This window comes from Oncorhynchus mykiss, unplaced genomic scaffold (genome assembly GCF_013265735.2).
Source record: "Oncorhynchus mykiss isolate Arlee unplaced genomic scaffold, USDA_OmykA_1.1 un_scaffold_262, whole genome shotgun sequence".
Lineage (NCBI taxonomy): Eukaryota > Metazoa > Chordata > Actinopteri > Salmoniformes > Salmonidae > Oncorhynchus > Oncorhynchus mykiss.
The window spans coordinates 65,107-90,799 of record NW_023493718.1 but is presented as its reverse complement, the minus strand read 5'-3'; the positions used below and the strand labels follow the sequence as shown (position 1 = coordinate 90,799).

At 45.2% G+C, this 25,693-nt stretch overlaps 1 protein-coding gene across 5 annotated transcripts in view; it reads right to left on the bottom strand.

Annotated features, from left to right (window-relative positions):
• iars1 (isoleucyl-tRNA synthetase 1) overlaps positions 1 to 25,693 on the bottom strand; it is a 130,209-nt gene that overhangs the window by 90,264 nt on the left and 14,252 nt on the right. For all 5 annotated transcript variants that reach the window (XR_005042214.1, XM_036973516.1, XM_036973518.1 and 2 more), the window contains 2 exons: positions 15,006 to 15,093; positions 4,663 to 4,723 (listed from right to left, as the gene is read on the bottom strand). Coding sequence is in view for 4 of the 5 variants with exons in the window: in XM_036973516.1 (XP_036829411.1) it covers positions 4,663 to 4,723; positions 15,006 to 15,093 (149 nt within the window). In the remaining variant the exon portion in view is untranslated. The remainder of the gene's footprint in view (positions 1 to 4,662; positions 4,724 to 15,005; positions 15,094 to 25,693) is intronic.

Genomic DNA, 25,693 nt, shown 5'->3' with positions numbered 1-25,693 from the left:
CACTACAGAGGAGAAGAGACAGACAGGTTTTATACTACATGTAGGCTCCTGTCTCCCTGCACTACAGAGGAGAAGAGACAGACAGGTTTTATACTACATGTAGGCTCCTGTCTCCCTGCACTACAGAGGAGAAGAGACAGACAGGTTTTATACTACATGTAGGCTCCTGTCTCCCTGCACTACAGAGGAGAAGAGACAGACAGGTTTTATACTACATGTAGGCTCCTGTCTCCCTGCACTACAGAGGAGAAGAGACAGACAGGTTTTATACTACATGTAGGCTCCTGTCTCCCTGCACTACAGAGGAGAAGAGACAGACAGGTTTTATACTACATGTAGGCTCCTGTCTCCCTGCACTACAGAGGAGAAGAGACAGACAGGTTTTATACTACATGTAGGCTCCTGTCTCCCTGCACTACAGAGGAGAAGAGACAGACAGGTTTTATACTACATGTAGGCTCCTGTCTCCCTGCACTACAGAGGAGAAGAGACAGACAGGTTTTATACTACATGTAGGCTCCTGTCTCCCTGCACTACAGAGGAGAAGAGACAGACAGGTTTTATACTACATGTAGGCTCCTGTCTCCCTGCACTACAGAGGAGAAGAGACAGACAGGTTTTATACTACATGTAGGCTCCTGTCTCCCTGCACTACAGAGGAGAAGAGACAGACAGGTTTTATACTACATGTAGGCTCCTGTCTCCCTGCACTACAGAGGAGAAGAGACAGACAGGTTTTATACTACATGTAGGCTCCTGTCTCCCTGCACTACAGAGGAGAAGAGACAGACAGGTTTTATACTACATGTAGGCTCCTGTCTCCCTGCACTACAGAGGAGAAGAGACAGACAGGTTTTATACTACATGTAGGCTCCTGTCTCCCTGCACTACAGAGGAGAAGAGACAGACAGGTTTTATACTACATGTAGGCTCCTGTCTCCCTGCACTACAGAGGAGAAGAGACAGACAGGTTTTATACTACATGTAGGCTCCTGTCTCCCTGCACTACAGAGGAGAAGAGACAGACAGGTTTTATACTACATGTAGGCTCCTGTCTCCCCGCACTACAGAGGAGGAGAGACAGACAGGTTTTATACTACATGTAGGCTCCTGTCTCCCTGCACTACAGAGGAGAAGAGACAGACAGGTTTTATACTACATGTAGGCTCCTGTCTCCCTGCACTACAGAGGAGAAGAGACAGACAGGTTTTATACTACATGTAGGCTCCTGTCTCCCTGCACTACAGAGGAGGAGAGACAGACAGGTTTTATACTACATGTAGGCTCCTGTCTCCCTGCACTACAGAGGAGAAGAGACAGACAGGTTTTATACTACATGTAGGCTCCTGTCTCCCTGCACTACAGAGGAGGAGAGACAGACAGGTTTTATACTACATGTAGGCTCCTGTCTCCCTGCACTACAGAGGAGGAGAGACAGACAGGTTTTATACTACATGTAGGCTCCTGTCTCCCTGCACTACAGAGGAGGAGAGACAGACAGGTTTTATACTACATGTAGGCTCCTGTCTCCCTGCACTACAGAGGAGGAGAGACAGACAGGTTTTATACTACATGTAGGCTCCTGTCTCCCTGCACTACAGAGGAGAAGAGACAGACAGGTTTTATACTACATGTAGGCTCCTGTCTCCCTGCACTACAGAGGAGAAGAGACAGACAGGTTTTATACTACATGTAGGCTCCTGTCTCCCTGCACTACAGAGGAGAGACAGACAGGTTTTATACTACATGTAGGCTCCTGTCTCCCTGCACTACAGAGGAGGAGAGACAGACAGGTTTTATACTACATGTAGGCTCCTGTCTCCCTGCACTACAGAGGAGAGACAGACAGGTTTTATACTACATGTAGGCTCCTGTCTCCCTGCACTACAGAGGAGGAGAGACAGACAGGTTTTATACTACATGTAGGCTCCTGTCTCCCTGCACTACAGAGGAGAGACAGACAGGTTTTATACTACATGTAGGCTCCTGTCTCCCTGCACTACAGAGGAGGAGAGACAGACAGGTTTTATACTACATGTAGGCTCCTGTCTCCCTGCACTACAGAGGAGGAGAGACAGACAGGTTTTATACTACATGTAGGCTCCTGTCTCCCTGCACTACAGAGGAGGAGAGACAGACAGGTTTTATACTACATGTAGGCTCCTGTCTCCCTGCACTACAGAGGAGAAGAGACAGACAGGTTTTATACTACATGTAGGCTCCTGTCTCCCTGCACTACAGAGGAGAAGAGACAGACAGGTTTTATACTACATGTAGGCTCCTGTCTCCCCGCACTACAGAGGAGGAGAGACAGACAGGTTTTATACTACATGTAGGCTCCTGTCTCCCTGCACTACAGAGGAGAAGAGACAGACAGGTTTTATACTACATGTAGGCTCCTGTCTCCCTGCACTACAGAGGAGAAGAGACAGACAGGTTTTATACTACATGTAGGCTCCTGTCTCCCTGCACTACAGAGGAGGAGAGACAGACAGGTTTTATACTACATGTAGGCTCCTGTCTCCCTGCACTACAGAGGAGAAGAGACAGACAGGTTTTATACTACATGTAGGCTCCTGTCTCCCTGCACTACAGAGGAGGAGAGACAGACAGGTTTTATACTACATGTAGGCTCCTGTCTCCCTGCACTACAGAGGAGGAGAGACAGACAGGTTTTATACTACATGTAGGCTCCTGTCTCCCTGCACTACAGAGGAGGAGAGACAGACAGGTTTTATACTACATGTAGGCTCCTGTCTCCCTGCACTACAGAGGAGGAGAGACAGACAGGTTTTATACTACATGTAGGCTCCTGTCTCCCTGCACTACAGAGGAGAAGAGACAGACAGGTTTTATACTACATGTAGGCTCCTGTCTCCCTGCACTACAGAGGAGAAGAGACAGACAGGTTTTATACTACATGTAGGCTCCTGTCTCCCTGCACTACAGAGGAGAGACAGACAGGTTTTATACTACATGTAGGCTCCTGTCTCCCTGCACTACAGAGGAGGAGAGACAGACAGGTTTTATACTACATGTAGGCTCCTGTCTCCCTGCACTACAGAGGAGGAGAGACAGACAGGTTTTATACTACATGTAGGCTCCTGTCTCCCTGCACTACAGAGGAGAGACAGACAGGTTTTATACTACATGTAGGCTCCTGTCTCCCTGCACTACAGAGGAGGAGAGACAGACAGGTTTTATACTACATGTAGGCTCCTGTCTCCCTGCACTACAGAGGAGGAGAGACAGACAGGTTTTATACTACATGTAGGCTCCTGTCTCCCTGCACTACAGAGGAGGAGAGACAGACAGGTTTTATACTACATGTAGGCTCCTGTCTCCCTGCACTACAGAGGAGAGACAGACAGGTTTTATACTACATGTAGGCTCCTGTCTCCCTGCACTACAGAGGAGAGACAGACAGGTTTTATACTACATGTAGGCTTCTGGCTCTTTTGGTGAATGAACACACATTTCTTTAGATCGAGGTAGAATATTGTACAATATTATACATTTATACACATTACTATACACATTATTATACATTACTATACACATTACTATACACATTATTATACATTATTATACATTACTATACACATTACTATACACATTATTATACATTACTATACACATTACTATACACATTATTATACATTATTATACATTACTATACACATTACTATACACATTATTATACATTATTATACATTACTATACACATTATTATACACATTATTATACATTATTATACATTACTATACACATTATTATACATTACTATACATTACTATACATTACTATACATTACTATACACATTATTATACATTACTATACATTACTATACACATTATTATACTTTGCAATACACATTATACATTATTGTACACATTATACACATTATTATACATTGTACAATATTATACATTACTATACACATAATTATACATTATTGTACAATATTATACATTATTATACATTACTATACACATTAGTATACATTATTGTACAATATTATACATTACTATACATTATTGTACACTATTATACATTACTATACACATTATTATACATTACTATACACATTAGTATACATTATTGTACAATATTATACATTACTATACATTATTGTACACTATTATACATTACTATACACATTATTATACATTACTATACACATTATTATACATTACTATACACATTATTATACATTATTATACATTACTATACACATTATTATACATTACTATGCGTCATTGTACAATATTATACATTACTATACATTACTATACACATTATTATACATTACTATGCGTCATTGTACAATATTATACATTACTATACATTACTATACACATTATTATACATTGTACAATATTATACATTACTATACATTGTACAATATTATACATTACTATAAATTATTGTACACTATTATACATTACTATACACATTATTATACATTACTATAAATGATTGTACACTATTATACATTACTATAAATTATTGTACACCATTATACATTACTATACACATTATTATACATATTATTATACATTACTATACATTACTATACACATTATTATACATTGTACAATATTATACATTACTATACACATTATACAATATTACACATTATCATACACACATCATCTCACCTTCCTGAAATAGTCAAACAGAGGCTTGTATTTCTTCCCCTTCAGCGTCTTCCCAGGGAACCTACAGGACAAAACAACCTCAGTCAAATCGCTGTTCCGCCTGTCGTACTGAAACACGTATTTCTACTACCCTGTAGTTCCCACGTACGACTGGAAGACAGCGTCAGGCTGATTATGCTGTGCTTTAAATGTGCTGAGAAACGTAAACTTCTCCTGTTGCCTAAACTCTGTGGAACAGGCTTATCCTTATGGAACAGGCTTATCCTTATGTCTCTGCTCCCACGACAACACTACCCACTCTGTGCACGACAACACTACCCACTGTGGTTTATTGTCCCTTCACTACAACACTACCCACTGTGGCTCATTGTCTCTTCACTACCCACTGTGGTTCATTGTCCCTTCACTACCCACTGTGGTTCATTGTCCCTTCACTACCCACTGTGGCTCATTGTCCCTTCACTACCCACTGTGGCTCATTGTCCCTTCACTACAACACTACCCACTGTGGCTCATTGTCTCTTCACTACCCACTGTGGTTCATTGTCCCTTCACTACAACACTACCCACTGTGGTTCATTGTCCCTTCACTACAATACTACCCACTGTGGCTCATTGTCCCTTCACTACCCACTGTGGCTCATTGTCCCTTCACTACAACACTACCCACTGTGGTTCATTGTCCCTTCACTACCCACTGTGGCTCATTGTCCCTTCACTACAACACTACCCACTGTGGTTCATTGTCCCTTCACTACCCACTGTGGTTCATTGTCCCTTCACTACAACACTACCCACTGTGGTTCATTGTCCCTTCACTACCCACTGTGGCTCACTGTCCCTTCACTACAACACTACCCACTGTGGTTCATTGTCCCTTCACTACCCACTGTTGCTCATTGTCCATTCACTACAACACTACCCACTGTGGTTCATTGTCCCTTAACTACAACACTACCCACTAAGCCCCAACTCTAACCCCTAACCTAAGCCCCAACTCTAACCCACGCCCCAACTCTGACCCCTAACCTACGCCCCAACTCTGACCCCTAACCTACGCCCCAACTCTGGCCCCTAACCTACGCCCCAACTCTGGCCCCTAACCTACGCCCCAACTCTGACCCCTAACCTACGCCCCAACTCTGACCCCTAACCTACGCCCCAACTCTGACCCCTAACCTACGCCCCAACTCTGACCCCTAACCTACGCCCCAACTCTGACCCCTAACCTACGCCCCAACTCTGACCCCTAACCTACGCCCCCAACTCTAACCCCTAACCTACGCCCCCAACTCTAACCCCTAACCTACGCCCCCAACTCTAACCCCTAACCTACGCCCCCAACTCTAACCCCTAACCTACGCCCCCAACTCTAACCCCTAACCTAAGACCTAAAATAGCCTTTGTCCTTGTGGGGACCTGGGAAATGTCTCCAAGAGATAATTTTTCTTGTGTCACTATCCTTGTGGGGACTTCAGGTGTCCATGAACAAACAAACAATTGTTCCCTTCCTCACCAGAACACCCCGAGGAGCCCCGAGGAATAGCAACAAGCCCCAAGGAATAGCAATCAAACCCAGATAGATAGATGAGAGATTGCCAGTCCATCTAATATGCCTTGATTTCTTCTAGTGATGCCTGTCCCAGTGTCTCAACACTATCTCAGAGCACCAGAGGAAAATGGCTTAAAGCGGCCATCTTACAGGCCGGAGACACGGACATATTTTTAATGTGTACTAGTCTATTACAGTGCTTTTGAAACCTCTCCTCCGGGACCCCCTGATGCTTCCCTGTGTTGTCGTAGCCCTGAACCATCTCACCTGAATCCCGTAGTCAAGGGTTTGATTAATTAGTTGACAAGTTAAATCAGGTGATCAGAGATCCAAGATGGCGTAGCAGTAAGTCGTCCTGTCGTGTCCCTTGTATATATCGTTTCTTTTTCGTTTTTTTTTTTTACATATTTTTCTAAGCACACCTCTTTAAAAACATTTTGCTAAACCTAAGCTTCCAATACTCTCCTGCAACCCGCCTCACCCAACGTAGCTATTTTTCTTAAAGTATTTATATTTACTTCGGAACCGGAACCCCTCAACTGAAGCTAGCCAGCTAACCACCAGCTGTGCTAGCGGTCTTCAGCTAACCGGTCATCAGCTAACCTTTAGCTCGGAAAGCTCTCGCCAGTTCGAACAACGCGACTAACCAGAGCACAACGGACCTATTTATTTTTTTCATCCCCGGATTCATCCCCGGATTCCCACCGCAAACGGAACATTTCTCAGCTGGATCTTCACAACTAGCTATCTAGCTAAACCGCAACCCCGGATGATTGCTCCTGGCTAGCGTTTCCACCCACTTAGCTTGAAGCTAGCCCGGCCAGCGCACCTGTGCTACCACCGTAGCATACTCCTGGGCTACAATACCCGGGCCCACGACCGGTCTATCGATGTCACCGCATGAAGAGGAATAAACAGACTCACCCCATCGCGAAGTCCCCCAAAGGCTAACTCTCTAGCCCTCTCTATCTCCCTGCTTGCTAATTAGGCCTGCTAACTGCTAGCTTGTCCAGCTCCGGTCCGCTAACTGCTACCTTGTTTACCCCGGGCCTACAAACTGTTAGCTTGTTAGCACAGGCCTGCTAACCGTCTGAATCGCCGCGTCCCAAACACTCACTGGATCCATATTTACTTTCTATCTCTTTTTGATTTTTAACTTGTTTATACCTTCCGGACACCTGCCTCAACCAATGTGATACGGAATCGCTATTATTTTTAATTTTTAGTACACACTCAAGAACCCCCAGAAGCTAACCAGCTAACTAGCTACAAGCTATCTAGTCATTGTTAGTTTTTTTAACCTGGATAACACTCGCCAGTCCAGCTTCCCTGCCCCATCCACCGCTGCCCCCTGGACACTGATCTCTTGGCTACATAGCTGATGCACGCTGGACTGTCCATTAATCACGGTACTCCATTCTGCTTGTTTGTTTTATCTGTTGGCCCCGTTGCCTAGTCAACGCCATTTTACCTGCTGTTGTTGTGCTAGCTGATTAGCTGTTGTCTCACCTACTGTCTAGCTAGCTTTCCCAACTCAACACCTGTGATTACTGTATGCCTCGCTGTATGTCTCTCTCAAGTGTCAATATGCCTTGTATACTGTTGTTCAGGTTAGTTATCATTGTTTTAGTTCACAATGGAGCCCCTAGTTCCACTCTTCATACCCCTGATAACTCCTTTGTCCCACCTCCCACACATGCGGTGACCTCACCCATTACAACCAGCATGTCCAGAGATACAACCTCTCTCATCATCACCCAGTGCCTGGGCTTACCTCCGCTGTACCCGCACCCCACCATACCCCTGTCTGCGCATTATGCCCTGAATATATTCTACCATGCCCAGAAACCTGCTCCTCTTATTCTCTGTCCCCAACGCTCTAGGCGACCAGTTTTGATAGCCTTTAGCCGCACTCTCATACTACTCCTTCTCTGTTCCGCGGGTGATGTGGAGGTAAACCCAGGCCCTGCATGTCCCCAGGCACCCTCATTTGTTGACTTCTGTGATCGAAAAAGCCTTGGTTTCATGCATGTCAACATCAGAAGCCTCCTCCCTAAGTTTGTTTTACTCACTGCTCTAGCACACTCTGCTAACCCTGATGTCCTTGCTGTGTCTGAATCCTGGCTCAGGAAGGCCACCAAAAATTCAGAGATTTCCATACCCAACTATAACATCTTCCGTCAAGATAGAACTGCCAAAGGGGGGGGAGTTGCAGTCTACTGCAGAGATAGCCTGCAAAGTAATGTCATACTTTCCAGGTCCATACCCAAACAGTTCGAACTACTAATTTTGAAAATTACTCTCTCCAGAAATAAGTCCCTCACTGTTGCCGCCTGCTACCGACCTCCCTCAGCTCCCAGCTGTGCCCTGGACACCATTTGTGAATTGATCGCCCCCCATCTAGCTTCAGAGTTTGTTCTGTTAGGTGACCTAAACTGGGATATGCTTAACACCCCGGCAGTCCTACAATCTAAGCTAGATGCCCTCAATCTCACACAAATCATCAAGGAACCCACCAGGTACAACCCTAACTCTGTAAACAAGGGCACCCTCATAGACGTCATCCTGACCAACTGGCCCTCCAAATACACCTCCGCTGTCTTCAACCAGGATCTCAGCGATCACTGCCTCATTGCCTGTATCCGCTACGGAGCCGCAGTCAAACGACCACCCCTCATCACTGTCAAACGCTCCCTAAAACACTTCTGTGAGCAGGCCTTCCTAATCGACCTGGCCCAGGTATCCTGGAAGGACATTGACCTCATCCCGTCAGTTGAGGATGCCTGGTCATTCTTTAAAAGTAACTTCCTCACCATTTTAGATAAGCATGCTCCGTTCAAAAAATGCAGAACTAAGAACAGATACAGCCCTTGGTTCACCCCAGACCTGACTGCCCTCGACCAGCACAAAAACATCCTGTGGCGGACTGCAATAGCATCGAATAGTCCCCGTGATATGCAACTGTTCAGGGAAGTCCGGAACCAATACACGCAGTCAGTCAGGAAAGCTAAGGCCAGCTTCTTCAGGCAGAAGTTTGCATCCTGTAGCTCCAACTCCAAAAAGTTCTGGGACACTGTGAAGTCAATGGAGAACAAGAGCACCTCCTCCCAGCTGCCCACTGCACTGAGGCTAGGTAACACGGTCACCACCGATAAATCCATGATTATCGAAAACTTCAATGAGCATTTCTCAACGGCTGGCCATGCCTTCCGCCTGGCTACTTCAACCTCGGCCTACAGCCCCGCCCCCCCCGCTGCTCCTCGCCCAAGCCTCTCCAGGTTCTCCTTTACCCAAATCCAGATAGCAGATGTTCTGAAAGAGCTGCAAAACCTGGACCCGTACAAATCAGCTGGGCTTGACAATCTGGACCCTCTATTTCTGAAACTATCCGCCACCATTGTCGCAACCCCTATTACCAGCCTGTTCAACCTCTCTTTCATATCGTCTGAGATCCCCAAGGATTGGAAAGCTGCCGCAGTTATCCCCCTCTTCAAAGGGGGAGACACCCTGGACCCAAACTGTTACAGACCTATATCCATCCTGCCCTGCCTATCTAAGGTCTTCGAAAGCCAAGTCAACAAACAGGTCACTGACCATCTTGAATCCCACTGTACCTTCTCCGCTGTGCAATCTGGTTTCCGAGCCGGTCACGGGTGCACCTCAGCCACACTCAAGGTACTAAACGATATCATAACCGCCATTGATAAAAGACAGTACTGTGCAGCCGTCTTCATCGACCTTGCCAAGGCTTTCGACTCTGTCAATCACCATATTCTTATCGGCAGACTCAGTAGCCTCGGTTTTTCGGATGACTGCCTTGCCTGGTTCACCAATTACTTTGCAGACAGAGTTCAGTGTGTCAAATCGGAGGGCATGCTGTCCGGTCCTCTGGCAGTCTCTATGGGGGTGCCACAGGGTTCAATTCTCGGGCCGACTCTTTTCTCTGTATACATCAATGATGTTGCTCTTGCTGCGGGCGATTCCCTGATCCACCTCTACGCAGACGACACCATTTTATATACTTTCGGCCCGTCATTGGACACTGTGCTATCTAACCTCCAAACAAGCTTCAATGCCATACAACACTCCTTCCGTGGCCTCCGACTGCTCTTAAACGCTAGTAAAACCAAATGCATGCTTTTCAACCGATCGCTGCCTGCACCCGCATCCCCGCCTAGCATCACCACCCTGGATGGTTCCGACCTAGAATATGTGGACATCTATAAGTACCTAGGTGTCTGGCTAGACTGCAAACTCTCCTTCCAGACTCATATCAAACATCTCCAATCGAAAATCAAATCAAGAGTCGGCTTTCTATTCCGCAACAAAGCCTCCTTCACTCACGCCGCCAAGCTTACCCTAGTAAAACTGACTATCCTACCGATCCTCGACTTCGGCGATGTCATCTACAAAATGGCTTCCAACACTCTACTCAGCAAACTGGATGCAGTCTATCACAGTGCCATCCGTTTTGTCACTAAAGCACCTTATACCACCCACCACTGCGACTTGTATGCTCTAGTCGGCTGGCCCTCGCTACATATTCGTCGCCAGACCCACTGGCTCCAGGTTATCTACAAGTCCATGCTAGGTAAAGCTCCGCCTTATCTCAGCTCACTGGTCACGATGGCAACACCCACCCGTAGCACGCGCTCCAGCAGGTGTATCTCACTGATCATCCCTAAAGCCAACACCTCATTTGGCCGCCTTTCGTTCCAGTACTCTGCTGCCTGTGACTGGAACGAATTGCAAAAATCGCTGAAGTTGGAGACTTTTATCTCCCTCACCAACTTCAAACATCAGCTATCTGAGCAGCTAACCGATCGCTGCAGCTGTACATAGTCTATTGGTAAATAGCCCACCCATTTTCACCTACCTCATCCCATACTGTTTTTATTTATTTATTTTTCTGCTCTTTTGCACACCAATATCTCTACCTGTACATGACCATCTGATCATTTATCACTCCAGTGTTAATCTGCAAAATTGTAATTATTCGCCTACCTCCTCATGCCTTTTGCACACATTGTATATAGACTCCCCCTTTGTTTTCTAATGTGTTATTAACTTGTTAATTGTTTACTCCATGTGTAACTCTGTGTTGTCTGCTCATACTGCTATGCTTTATCTTGGCCAGGTCGCAGTTGCAAATGAGAACTTGTTCTCAACTAGCCTACCTGGTTAAATAAAGGTGAAATAAAAAAATAAAAATAAAAGGTGTGCTAGCTGTGGAATATATCAAATACATGGAACGGATAAGGGTTCCCCCGAGGAGAGGTTTAAACTAAACTATCATTACCACTGGCCAACCCAACCCTCTTCCTCCTAGATATCTGTCTGGGAGAAAACTCCTGTACTAGTCTGCTGTCTACCCTGAACTACAACTGACCAACCCAACCCTCTTCCTCCTAGATATCTGTCTGGGAGATTACCACTGACCAACCCAACCCTCTTCCTCCTAGATAGCTGTCTGGGTGAAAACATCTGTACTAGTCTGCTGTCTACCCTGAACTACAACCGACCAACCCAACCCTCTTCCTCCTAGATAGCTGTCTGGGAGATAACCCCTGTACTAGTCTACTGTCTACCATTACCACTGGCCAACCCAACCCTCTTCCTCCTAGATAGCTGTCTGGGAGAAAACTCCTGTACTAGTCTGCTGTCTACCCTGAACTACAACTGACCAACCCAACCCTCTTCCTCCTAGATATCTGTCTGGGAGATTACCACTGACCAACCCAACCCTCTTCCTCCTAGATAGCTGTCTGGGTGAAAACATCTGTACTAGTCTGCTGTCTACCCTGAACTACAACCGACCAACCCAACCCTCTTCCTCCTAGATAGCTGTCTGGGAGATAACCCCTGTACTAGTCTACTGTCTACCATTACCACTGGCCAACCCAACCCTCTTCCTCCCAGATATCTGTCTGGGAGAAACCCCTGTACTAGTCTACTGTCTACCATTACCACTGGCCAACCCAACCCTCTTCCTCCTAGATAGCTGTCTGGGAGAAAACTCCTGTACTAGTCTACTGTCTACCATTACCACTGGCCAACCCAACCCTCTTCCTCCTAGATAGCTGTCTGGGTGAAAACATCTGTACTAGTCTGCTGTCTTCCCTGAACTACAACTGACCAACCCAACCCTCTTCCTCCTAGATAGCTGTCTGGGTGAAAACATCTGTACTAGTCTGCTGTCTACCCTGAACTACAACTGACCAACCCAACCCTCTTCCTCCTAGATATCTGTCTGGGAGATTACCACTGACCAACCCAACCCTCTTCCTCCTAGATATCTGTCTGGGAGATTACCACTGACCAACCCAACCCTCTTCCTCCTAGATATCTGTCTGGGAGATTACCACTGGCCAACCCAACCCTCTTCCTCCTAGATAGCTGTCTGGGAGATAACTCCTGTACTAGTCTACTGTCTACCATTACCACTGGCCAACCCAACCCTCTTCCTCCTAGATAGCTGTCTGGGAGATAACTCCTGTACTAGTCTACTGTCTACCATTACCACTGGCCAACCCAACCCTCTTCCTCCTAGATATCTGTCTGGGAGATAACCCCTGTACTAGTCTACTGTCTATCATTACCACTGGCCAACCCAACCCTCTTCCTCCTAGATAGCTGTCTGGGAGATAACTCCTGTACTAGTCTACTGTCTACCATTACCACTGGCCAACCCAACCCTCTTCCTCCTAGATATCTGTCTGGGAGATTACCACTGACCAACCCAACCCTCTTCCTCCTAGATATCTGTCTGGGAGATTACCACTGACCAACCCAACCCTCTTCCTCCTAGATATCTGTCTGGGAGATTACCACTGACCAACCCAACCCTCTTCCTCCTAGATATCTGTCTGGGAGATAACACCTGTACTAGTCTACTGTCTACCATTACCACTGGCCAACCCAACCCTCTTCCTCCTAGATATCTGTCTGGGAGATAACACCTGTACTAGTCTACTGTCTACCATTACCACTGGCCAACCCAACCCTCTTCCTCCTAGATAGCTGTCTGGGAGATAACCCCTGTACTAGTCTATTGTCTACCATTACCACTGACCAACCCAACCCTCTTCCTCCTAGATAGCTGTCTGGGAGAAACCCCTGTACTAGTCTACTGTCTACCATTACCACTGGCCAACCCAACCCTCTTCCTCCTAGATAGCTGTCTGGGAGATAACCCCTGTACTAGTCTATTGTCTACCATTACCACTGGCCAACCCAACCCTCTTCCTCCTAGATAGCTGTCTGGGAGATAACTCCTGTACTAGTCTACTGTCTACCATTACCACTGGCCAACCCAACCCTCTTCCTCCTAGATAGCTGTCTGGGAGATAACTCCTGTACTAGTCTACTGTCTACCATTACCACTGGCCAACCCAACCCTCTTCCTCCTAGATATCTGTCTGGGAGATTACCACTGGCCAACCCAACCCTCTTCCTCCTAGATATCTGTCTGGGAGATAACTCCTGTACTAGTCTACTGTCTACCATTACCACTGGCCAACCCAACCCTCTTCCTCCTAGATAGCTGTCTGGGAGATAACTCCTGTACTAGTCTACTGTCTATCATTACCACTGGCCAACCCAACCCTCTTCCTCCTAGATAGCTGTCTGGGAGATAACCCCTGTACTAGTCTACTGTCTACCATTACCACTGACCAACCCAACCCTCTTCCTCCTAGATATCTGTCTGGGAGATAACCCCTGTACTAGTCTATTGTCTACCATTACCACTGACCAACCCAACCCTCTTCCTCCTAGATAGCTGTCTGGGAGAAACCCCTGTACTAGTCTACTGTCTACCATTACCACTGACCAACCCAACCCTCTTCCTCCTAGATATCTGTCTGGGAGATAACCCCTGTACTAGTCTATTGTCTACCATTACCACTGACCAACCCAACCCTCTTCCTCCTAGATATCTGTCTGGGAGATAACCCCTGTACTAGTCTACTGTCTACCATTACCACTGACCAACCCAACCCTCTTCCTCCTAGATATCTGTCTGGGAGATAACCCCTGTACTAGTCTATTGTCTACCATTACCACTGGCCAACCCAACCCTCTTCCTCCTAGATATCTGTCTGGGAGATAACCCCTGTACTAGTCTATTGTCTACCATTACCACTGACCAACCCAACCCTCTTCCTCCTAGATATCTGTCTGGGAGATAACCCCTGTACTAGTCTACTGTCTACCATTACCACAGGCCAACCCAACCCTCTTCCTCCTAGATATCTGTCTGGGAGATAACTCCTGTACTAGTCTACTGTCTACCATTACCACTGGCCAACCCAACCCTCTTCCTCCTGGAGTGCAGATTTGTTTTTATCCAGCCCTCCTCTAGGCAAGGTTAATTGATTAATTGGTTAATTGATCAAATGGTTAACGATAAATGGGTTAATAGGTTGATATAGATTAATAGGTTAATAGATTAATTGGTTAATAGATAAATAGATTAATAGGTTAATATATTGATTAATATGTTAATAGATTAATAGGTTAATATATTGATTGATTGATGGGTTAATTGATTTATATAGATTAATAGCTTTATAGATTAATTGGTTAATAGATAAATAGATTAATAGGTTAATATATTGATTAATAGGTTAATAGATTAAAAGGTTAATATATTGATTGATTAATAGGTTAATAGATTAATAGGTTAATATATTGATTGATGGGTTAATATATTGATTGATGGGTTAATTGATTTATATAGATTAATAGGGTCATATATTGATTGATTAATGGGTTAATTGATTGATCTCACTTGTCCATGATGGTGTATTCCTCCTCGGTCTTGAAGAGTGCTACCAGCCTGGCCTCCATCATAATGTACACCTTCCCAGTGCTGTTGTCTGGAATAGAGAGAGTTTATAGAGGTTCACAGGTGTGTTATAAAAGGTTTGTGAGAACCTCACTAAAACAAAGTGTTAGAGCAGTTTATAGTAGTGTGAAACACATTCACCTATCCCAGTGGTGTTGTCTGAAACAGAAGTTCAACCATAGTGTTATCTTATTATTGATTCATTCCCGGGTAGCCCAATTGAGAATCAGGGTCTCGTTCCCAATGGTGTCCATTACAACCTACATTACAAAATAACAAAAAAATAACCTACATTACAAATAGAACACAAAAATAACCTACATTACAAATAGAACACAAAAATAAAAGCTTTGTATAAAAGTTTCATAGCAGTATTATACACATCCTACCATCTCAGCCGTAGTGTCTGAAACAGAGGTCGACTGATTAAATCGGCATGGCCGATTTCAAGTTTTCAATAACAATCGGTAATCTGCCTTTTTGGATGCCGATTGTGGCCGATTAACATTGCTCTCCACGAGGAAACTGCGTGGCAGGCTGACCACCTGTTACTCCACGAGGAGACTGCGTGGCAGGCTGACTACCTGTTACTCCACGAGGAGACTGCGTGGCAGGCTGACCAGCTGTTACTCCACGAGGAGACTGCGTGGCAGGCTGACCACCTGTTACTCCACGAGGAGACTGTGTGGCAGGCTGACCACCTGTTACTCCACGAGGAGACTGCGTGGCAGGCTGACCACCTGTTACTCCACGAGGAGACTGCGTGGCAGGCTGACCACCTGTTACTCCACGAGGAGACTGTGTGGCAGGCTGACCACCTGTTACTCCACGAGGAGACTGCGTGGCAGGCTGACCACCTGTTACTCCACGAGGAGACTGCGTGGCAGGATGACCACCTGTTACTCCACGAGGAGACTGCGTGGCAGGATGACCACCTGTTACTCCACGAGGAGACTGTGTGGCAGGCTGACCACCTGTTACTCCACGAGGAGACTGCGTGGCAGGCTGACCACCTGTTACTCCACGAGGAGACTGCGTGGCAGGCTGACCAGCTGTTACTCCACGAGGAGACTGCGTGGCAGGCTGACTACCTGTTACGCGAGTGCAGCAAGGAGCCAAGGTATGGTGCTAGCTAGCATTAAACTTATCTTATGAAAAACAATCAATCTTAACATAATCACTAGTTAACCTCACATGGTTGATGATATTACTAGTTTAACTAGCATTTAATCAATTTGGTGCCTGTTAATTTATCATCGAATCACAGCCTACTTCGCCAAAGAGGTGATGATTTAACAAGCGCATTCGCGAAAAAAAGCACAATTGTTCCTCACCATAAACATCAATGCCTTTCTTAAAATCAATACACAGAAGTATATATTTTTTTAAACCTGCATATTTCGTTGTTTAAAAAAAAAAATGTCATTCCCTCTCCAAGATCGCATAGCAGTTCAGACGTCTTTTGTCCTCGTCTTGTCGTGTCCTGTATATATATATATATATTTACAACTTTTTTCATATACATTTTATTTTTATTTTCCATCAACTCATCTTCTAAACACTCTCCTGCAACCAGCCTCACCAATTTATATTTATAAAAAAGTATTATTTACCTCAGATCTGCAATCCTTCAGGAAGCTAGCCAGAAACTCCAGGAGGCTGGCCAGAAACTAGCCAGAAGCTAGCCAGGAGCTAGCCCAGAAGCTAATCAGAAGCTAACCACGGTTCGTGGTCATCGGCTGTCCTTTAGCTCGAAAATCTATCGAAAATCTATCGCCAGTTTTGTACGGCGCAGCGCGGCTCGGAACGGAACATACCGGACCAATTTTTCTCTCCATGTCCCTGGATTTCAACTGCTCTCTGGACATTCATACCCGGATCTCACAGCTAGCTAGCTGCTATCCGTGTGACAGTCGGCTTTCGTCGATTCCGGAGCAAACATCGATTGTTCCGGTGCTAGCCAGCTCCGTCAATCACGCCTGAGTTCCATCATTCACTCCTGGGCTGCAGTCACCTATCCGGACCCATTTCACTGCCTACGCGGAGCCCCACCGGGCCTTCACAACCGGACTGCCAACGTTATCTACCTGAATGAGATCCGGCTGGCTCCTCTGTCGCGACGTTACCTGAACGCCCATCTGCGGCCCGCTAACCGTTAGCTGTCTTACCGGCTGCTATCTGAATAGACAATCGGACAATTTATTTATTTTTATTATTATGTTTTCTTCTCGGGCCTCTATAACTATATCTATTGTTCTTATTTTTGTTGTTGTTGTGTGATTTGGATTAATCCCCTCTACCACACGGAACCCTACTAATCTACTGACCGAACGCAAGAGGTGGCTAACAACAGACCTCCATCCTATGCTAGCTTGCTACCGGTTGGCCTGGCTAGCTGTCTAAATCGCCGTGACCCTAAACCAACCTCTCCACTCACTGGACCCTTTTGATCACTCGACTAAGCATGCCTCTCCTTAATGTCAATATGTCTTGTCCATTGCTGTTCTGGTTAGTGTTTATTGGCTTATTTCACTGTAGAGCCTCTAGTCCTGCTCACTATACCTTATCCAACCTATTAGTTCCACCACCCACACATGCAATGACATCTCCTGGTTTCAATGATGTTTCTAGAGACAATATCTCTCTCTTCATCACTCAATACCTAGGTTTACCTCCACTGTATTCACATCCTACCTTACCTTTGTCTGTACATTATACCTTGATGCTATTTTATCGCCCCCAGAAACCTCCTTTTACTCTCTGTTCCAGACGTTCTAGACGACCAATTCTTATTGCTTTTAGTCGCACCCTTATTCTACTCCTCCTATGTTCCTCTGGCGATGTAGAGGTGAATCCAGGCCCTGCAGTGCCTAGCTCCACTCCTATTCCCCAGGCGCTCTCTTTTGACGACTTCTGTAACCGAAATAGCCTTGGTTTCATGCATGTTAACATTAGAAGCCTCCTCCCTAAGTTTGTTCTATTCACTGCTTTAGCACACTCTGCCAACCCGGATGTTCTAGCTGTGTCTGAATCCTGGCTTAGGAAGACCACCAAAAATTCAGACATTTTAATTCCAAACTACAACATTTTCAGACAAGATAGAACTGCCAAAGGGGGCGGTGTTGCAATCTACTGCAAAGATAGCCTGCAGAGTTCTGTCCTATTATCCAGGTCTGTACCCAAACAATTTGAACTTCTACTTTTAAAAATCCACCTCTCTAAAAACAAGTCTCTCACCGTTGCCGCCTGCTATAGACCACCCTCTGCCCCCAGCTGTGCTCTGGACACCATATGTGAACTGATTGCCCCCCATCTATCTTCAGAGCTCGTGCTGCTAGGCGACCTAAACTGGAACATGCTTAACACCCCAGCCATCCTACAATCTAAACTTGATGCCCTCAATCTCACACAAATTATCAATGAACCTACCAGGTACCTCCCCAAAGCCTTAAACACGGGCACCCTCATAGATATCATCCTAACCAACTTCCCCTCTAAATACACCTCTGCTGTCTTCAACCAAGATCTCAGCGATCACTGCCTCATTGCCTGCATCCGTAATGGGTCAGCGGTCAAACGACCTCCACTCATCACTGTCAAACGCTCCCTGAAACACTTCAGCGTGCAGGCCTTTCTAATCGACCTGGCCGGGGTATCCTGGAAGGATATTGACCTCATCCCGTCAGTAGAGGATGCCTGGATATTTTTTAAAAATGCCTTCCTAACCATCTTAAATAAACATGCCCCATTCAAGAAATTTAGAACCAGGAACAGATATAGCCCTTGGTTCTCCCCAGACCTGACTGCCCTTAATCAACACAAAAATGTCCTATGGCGTTCTGCATTAGCATCGAACAGCCCCCGTGATATGCAGCTGTTCAGGGAAGCTAGAAACCATTATACACAGGCAGTTAGAAAAGCCAAGGCTAGCTTTTTCAAGCAGAAATTTGCTTCTTGCAACACTAACTCAAAAAAGTTCTGGGACACTGTAAAGTCCATGGAGAATAAGAACACCTCCTCCCAGCTGCCCACTGCACTGAAGATAGGAAACACTGTCACCACTGATAAATCCACCATAATTGAAAATGTCAATAAGCATTTTTCTACTGCTGGCCATGCTTTCCACCTGGCTACTCCTACCCCTGTCAACAGCACTGCACCCCCAACAGCAACTCGCCCAAGCCTTCCCCATTTCTCCTTCTCCCAAATCCATTCAGCTGATGTTCTGAAAGAGCTGCAAAATCTGGACCCCTACAAATCAGCCGGGCTAGACAATCTGGACCCTTTCTTTCTAAAATTATCTGCCGAAATTGTTGCCACCCCTATTACTAGCCTGTTCAACCTCTCTTTCGTGTCGTCTGAGATTCCCAAAGATTGGAAAGCAGCTGCGGTCATCCCCCTCTTCAAAGGGGGGGACACTCTTGACCCAAACTGCTACAGACCTATATCTATCCTACCATGCCTTTCTAAGGTCTTCGAAAGCCAAGTCAACAAACAGATTACCGACCATTTTGAATCTCACCATACCTTCTCTGCTATGCAATCTGGTTTCAGAGCTGGTCATGGGTGCACCTCAGCCACGCTCAAGGTCCTAAACGATATCTTAACCGCCATCGATAAGAAACATTACTGTGCAGCCGTATTCATTGATCTGGCCAAGGCTTTCGACTCTGTCAATCACCACATCCTCATCGGCAGACTCAACAGCCTTGGTTTCTCAAATGATTGCCTCGCCTGGTTCACCAACTACTTCTCTGATAGAGTTCAGTGTGTCAAATCTGAGGGTCTGTTGTCCGGACCTCTGGCAGTCTCTATGGGGGTGCCACAGGGTTCAATTCTTGGACCAACTCTCTTCTCTGTATACATCAATGAGGTCGCTCTTGCTGCTGGTGAGTCTCTGATCCACCTCTACGCAGACGACACCATTCTGTATACTTCCGGCCCTTCTTTGGACACTGTGTTAACAACCCTCCAGGCAAGCTTCAATGCCATACAACTCTCCTTCCGTGGCCTCCAATTGCTCTTAAATACAAGTAAAACTAAATGCATGCTCTTCAACCGATCACTACCTGCACCTACCCGCCTGTCCAACATCACTACTCTGGACGGCTCTGACTTAGAATACGTGGACAACTACAAATACTTAGGTGTCTGGTTAGACTGTAAACTCTCCTTCCAGACCCATATCAAACATCTCCAATCCAAAGTTAAATCTAGAATTGGCTTCCTATTTCGCAACAAAGCATCCTTCACTCATGCTGCCAAACATACCCTTGTAAAACTGACCATCCTACCAATCCTCGACTTTGGCGATGTAATTTACAAAATAGCCTCCAATACCCTACTCAACAAATTGGATGCAGTCTATCACAGTGCAATCCGTTTTGTCACCAAAGCCCCATATACTACCCACCATTGCGACCTGTACGCTCTCGTTGGCTGGCCCTCGCTTCATACTCGTCGCCAAACCCACTGGCTCCATGTCATCTACAAGACCCTGCTAGGTAAAGTCCCCCCTTATCTCAGCTCGCTGGTCACCATAGCATCTCCCACCTGTAGCACACGCTCCAGCAGGTGTATCTCTCTGGTCACCCCCAAAACCAATTCTTTCTTTGGCCGTCTCTCTTTCCAGTTCTCTGCTGCCAATGACTGGAACGAACTACAAAAATCTCTGAAACTGGAAACACTTATCTCCCTCACTAGCTTTAAGCACCAACTGTCAGAGCAGCTCACAGATTACTGCACCTGTACATAGCCCACCTATAATTTAGCCCTATCAACTACCTCTTTCCCAACTGTATTTAATTTATTTATTTATTTTGCTCCTTTGCACCCCATTATTTTTATTTCTACTTTGCACATTCTTCCTTTGCAAAACTACCATTCCAGTGTTTTACTTGCTATATTGTATTTACCTTGCCACCAAGGCCTTTTTTTGCCTTTACCTCCCTTCATTTGCTCACATTGTATATAGACTTGTTTATACTTTATTATTGACTGTATGTTTGTTTTACTCCATGTGTAACTCTGTGTTGTTGTATCTGTCGAACTGCTTTGCTTTATCTTGGCCAGGTCGCAATTGTAAATGAGAACTTGTTCTCAACTTGCCTACCTGGTTAAATAAAGGTAAAATAAAATTAGCAGGCAATATTAACTAGGGAAATTGTGCCACTTGTCTTGCGTTCAGTGTAAGCAGAGTCAGGGTATATGCAGCAGTTTGGGCCGCCTGGCTCGTTGCGAACTGTGTGAAGACCATTGTACATAATTATGACATAACATTGAAGGTTGTGCAATGTAACAGCAATATTTAGACTTCGGGATGCCACCCGTTAGATAAAATACCGAACAGTTCCGTATTTCACTGAAAGAATAAACGTTTTGTTTTCTAAATGATAGTTCCTGGATTTGACCATATTAAATGACCAAAGGCTCGTATTTCTGTGTTTATTATAATTAAGTCTATGAATTGATATTTGATAGAGCAGTCTGACTGAGCGGTGGTAGGCACATTCATTCAAACAGCACTTTCCTGCGTCTGCCAGCAGCTCTTAGCAATGCTTGAAGCACAGCACAGTTTATGACTTCAAGCCTCCCGAGATTAGGCTGGTAATACTATAGTGCCTATAAGAACATCCAATAGTCGAAGGGATATGAAATGCTAACAGTATGGAGAGAAATAGTCCCAAAATTCCTATAATAACTACAACCTAAAACTTCTTAACTGGGAATATTGAAGACTCATGTTAAAAGGAACCACCAGCTTTCATGCGTTCTCATGTTCTGAGCAAGGAACTGAAACGTTAGCTTTCTTACATGGTGTTCATTGTTCCTTCAGTATTGCTGTAATTGTCATTATTACAAATATATTTCCTAAAGCTAACAGAAGACCAAGTGGTTTAGACCATTCCTAAAGCTAACAGAAGACCAAGTGGTTTAGACCATTCCTAAAGCTAACAGAAGACCAAGTGGTTTAGACCATTCCTAAAGCTAACAGAAGACCAAGTGGTTTAGACCATTCCTAAAGCTAACAGAAGACCAAGTGGTTTAGACCATTCCTAAAGCTAACAGAAGACCAAGTGGTTTAGACCATTCCTAAAGCTAACAGAAGACCAAGTGGTTTAGACCATTCCTAAAGCTAACAGAAGACCAAGTGGTTTAGACCATTCTTAAAGCTAACAGAAGACCAAGTGGTTTAGACCATTCCTAAAGCTAACAGAAGACCAAGTGGTTTAGACCATTCCTAAAGCTAACAGAAGACCAAGTGGTTTAGACCATTCCTAAAGCTAACAGAAGACCAAGTGGTTTAGACCATTCCTAAAGCTAACAGAAGACCAAGTGGTTTAGACCATTCCTAAAGCTAACAGAAGACCAAGTGGTTTAGACCATTCCTAAAGCTAACAGAAGACCAAGTGGTTTAGACCATTCCTAAAGCTAACAGAAGAGCAAGTGGTTTAGACCATTCCTGATCCAACAGAAGACCAAGTGGTTTAGACCATTCCTGATCCAACAGAAGACCAAGTGGTTTAGACCATTCCTGATCCAACAGAAGACCAAGTGGTTTAGACCATTCCAGATCCAACAGAAGACCAAGTGGTTTAGACCATTCCTGATCTAACAGAAGACCAAGTGGTTTAGACCATTCCTGATCCAACAGAAGACCAAGTGGTTTAGACCATTCGTAAAGCTAACAGAAGACCAAGTGGTTCAGACCATTCCTGATCCAACAGAAGACCAAGTGGTTCAGACCATTCCTGATCCAATAGAAGACCAAGTAGTTCAGACCATTCCTGATCTAACAGAAATTAGATGCAGTATGTGTTGTAACTCCAGTCCTGAACACAAATGTTTGACCTTCATTAGAAATCTACATTTGACTAATTTAAACAGACAATCTTATCCAGAACAATCTACAGTCAGTGCATTCAACTAAGGTTGGTGAGACAACCACTTATCACAGTGTAAAACTCCTTATTTAACTTGTGGCACTGTCAAACTACAGAGCACTAGGTAAACTACATGACCAAAAGTATGTGGACACCTGCTCGTCAAACATCTCATTCCAAAATCATGGGCATTAATATGGAGTTGGTCCCCCCCCTTTAATGCTTTAACAGCCTCCACTCTTCTGGGAAAGCTTTCCACTAGATGTTGGAACATTGCTGCTATAACAGCCTCCACTCTTCTGGGAAGGCTTTCCACTAGATGTTGGAACATTGCTGCTATAACAGCCTCCACTCTTCTGGGAAGGTTTTCCACTAGATGTTGGAACATTGCTGCTATAACAGCCTCCACTCTTCTGGGAAGGCTTTCCACTAGATGATGGAACATTGCTGCTATAACAGCCTCCACTCTTCTGGGAAGGCTTTCCACTAGATGTTGGAACATTGCTGCTAGGCTTAGTGAGCTACGGCTTAGTGAGCTACGGCTTAGTGAGCTACAGTCCAGTGAGCTACAGACCAGTGAGCTACAGACCAGTGAGCTACAGACCAGTGAGCTACAGACCAGTGAGCTACAGACCAGTGAGCTACGGCTTAGTGAGCTACAGACCAGTGAGCTACAGACCAGTGAGCTACAGACCAGTGAGCTACAGTCCAGTGAGCTACAGTCCAGTGAGCTACAGTCCAGTGAGCTACAGTCCAGTGAGCTACAGTCCAGTGAGCTACAGTCCAGTGAGCTACAGTCCAGTGAGCTACAGTCCAGTGAGCTACAGTCCAGTGAGCTACAGTCCAGTGAGCTACAGACCAGTGAGCTACAGACCAGTGAGCTACAGACCAGTGAGCTACAGACCAGTGAGCTACAGTCCAGTGAGCTTGTCTTCAGTAGACTTCAGCATGCATATATATATATATACACACACACACACACACACAAACACACACACACTCTCACTATTATTATCATCGCATGATTAAACCAAATCAGTTACAAACATGTCCTCTGGGAACAAATAAATGTTCCAAACAGAAGACAAATACAACGTTGATAGTTGTCCAAGAGCTGTTTAAAATGTTGAATTTAATGTTTATACCAGGGCCCATTAAGATGACAAGTGTGTTTGACTGTCTCCTCTCTCCAGCAAACAGAACCTAAATCAAAAGAACATATTATCATTCATCCATATTTTAAAGAGGAAGAGAGTGATAGGTAACGAACACTATCTAGGCAGATAATTTACCCCAACAACATGTAATGCATCCCAAATGGCACCCTATTTCCTATATAGTGCACTACTTTAGACCAGAGCCCTATATATAGAGCACTACTTTAGACCAGGGCCCTATTCCCTATACAGTGCACTACGTTAGACCAGGGCCCTATTCCCTATATAGTGCACTACTTTAGACCAGAGCCCTATATAGTGCACTACTTTAGACCAGGGCCCTATTCCCTATATAGTGCACTACTTTAGACCAGGGCCCTATTCCCTATATAGTGCACTACTTTAGACCAGGGCCCTATTCCCTATATAGTGCACTACTTTAGACCAGAGCCCTATATATAGAGCACTACTTTAGACCAGGGCCCTATTCCCTATATAGTGTACTACGTTAGACCAGGGCCCTATTCCCTATATAGTGCACTACTTTAGACCAGAGCCCTATATAGTGCACTACTTTAGATGGATGTGAAACCCTGTGAACCACTGTCTCTAAATATGGAACTTCCTTCCTGTACTGGATGTGCAACAGCCTTGAACTTCCTTCCTGTACTGGATGTGAAACAGCCTTGAACTTCCTTCTCGTCTTCCTTCCTGTACTGGATGTGAAACAGCCTTGAACTTCCTTCTCGTCTTCCTTCCTGTACTGGATGTGAAACAGCCTTGAACTTCCTTCTCGTCTTCCTTCCTGTACTGGATGTGAAACAGCCTTGAACTTCCTTCTCGTCTTCCTTCCTGTACTGGATGTGCGTACGCAGCTGACGGCACCATAACATTACACTAAACTGTTGAATAATGCAGAGTTTAACACTATCATTTAAAAACATTGAACCGTTCCATCTCTAACACCCACATACTTTAGGCGTGAAGATCGGAGGAGCAGAGAAAGAGAGAGAAAAAGGAAGATTGGAAACAAGGTTTCTCAATCTGCTATGACCAATAGGAGGCCAAGAGCCCTGGAAAAGAGAGAGAGTGTGACAGAAAAAAAGAGAGCGTCAATAAGAGATAGCAGTTCCTCTCACTGGGGGAGATACAGGCTGCCAGGCAGACAGACAGACACAGAGAGAGAGAGAGAGTTACTGTAGAGAGAGGGAGAGAAAGAGAGATACTGTAGAGAGAGGGAGAGAGAGAAGGGGTGGGAGGGAGAAAGATGGACAGATACTGGAGAGAGAGAGAGGGGGGAGGGAGGGAGAGATAGAGACATACTGTAGAGAGAGAGGGGAGAGAGAGATACTGTAGAGAGTGAGAGAGAAAGAGAGAAAGAGGAGAGGGAGAGAGAGATACTGTAGAGAGCGAGAGAGAGAGAGAGAGAGAGAGAGAAGGGGTGGGAGGGAGAGAGAGGGAGAGATACTGTAGAGAGAGAGAGGGAGATACTGTAGAGAGAGAGGGAGATACTGTAGAGAGAGAGAGGGAGATACTGTAGAGAGAGAGAGAGAGTATGTAACGAGAAGGAGAGAGAGCCTATTGGTATTCT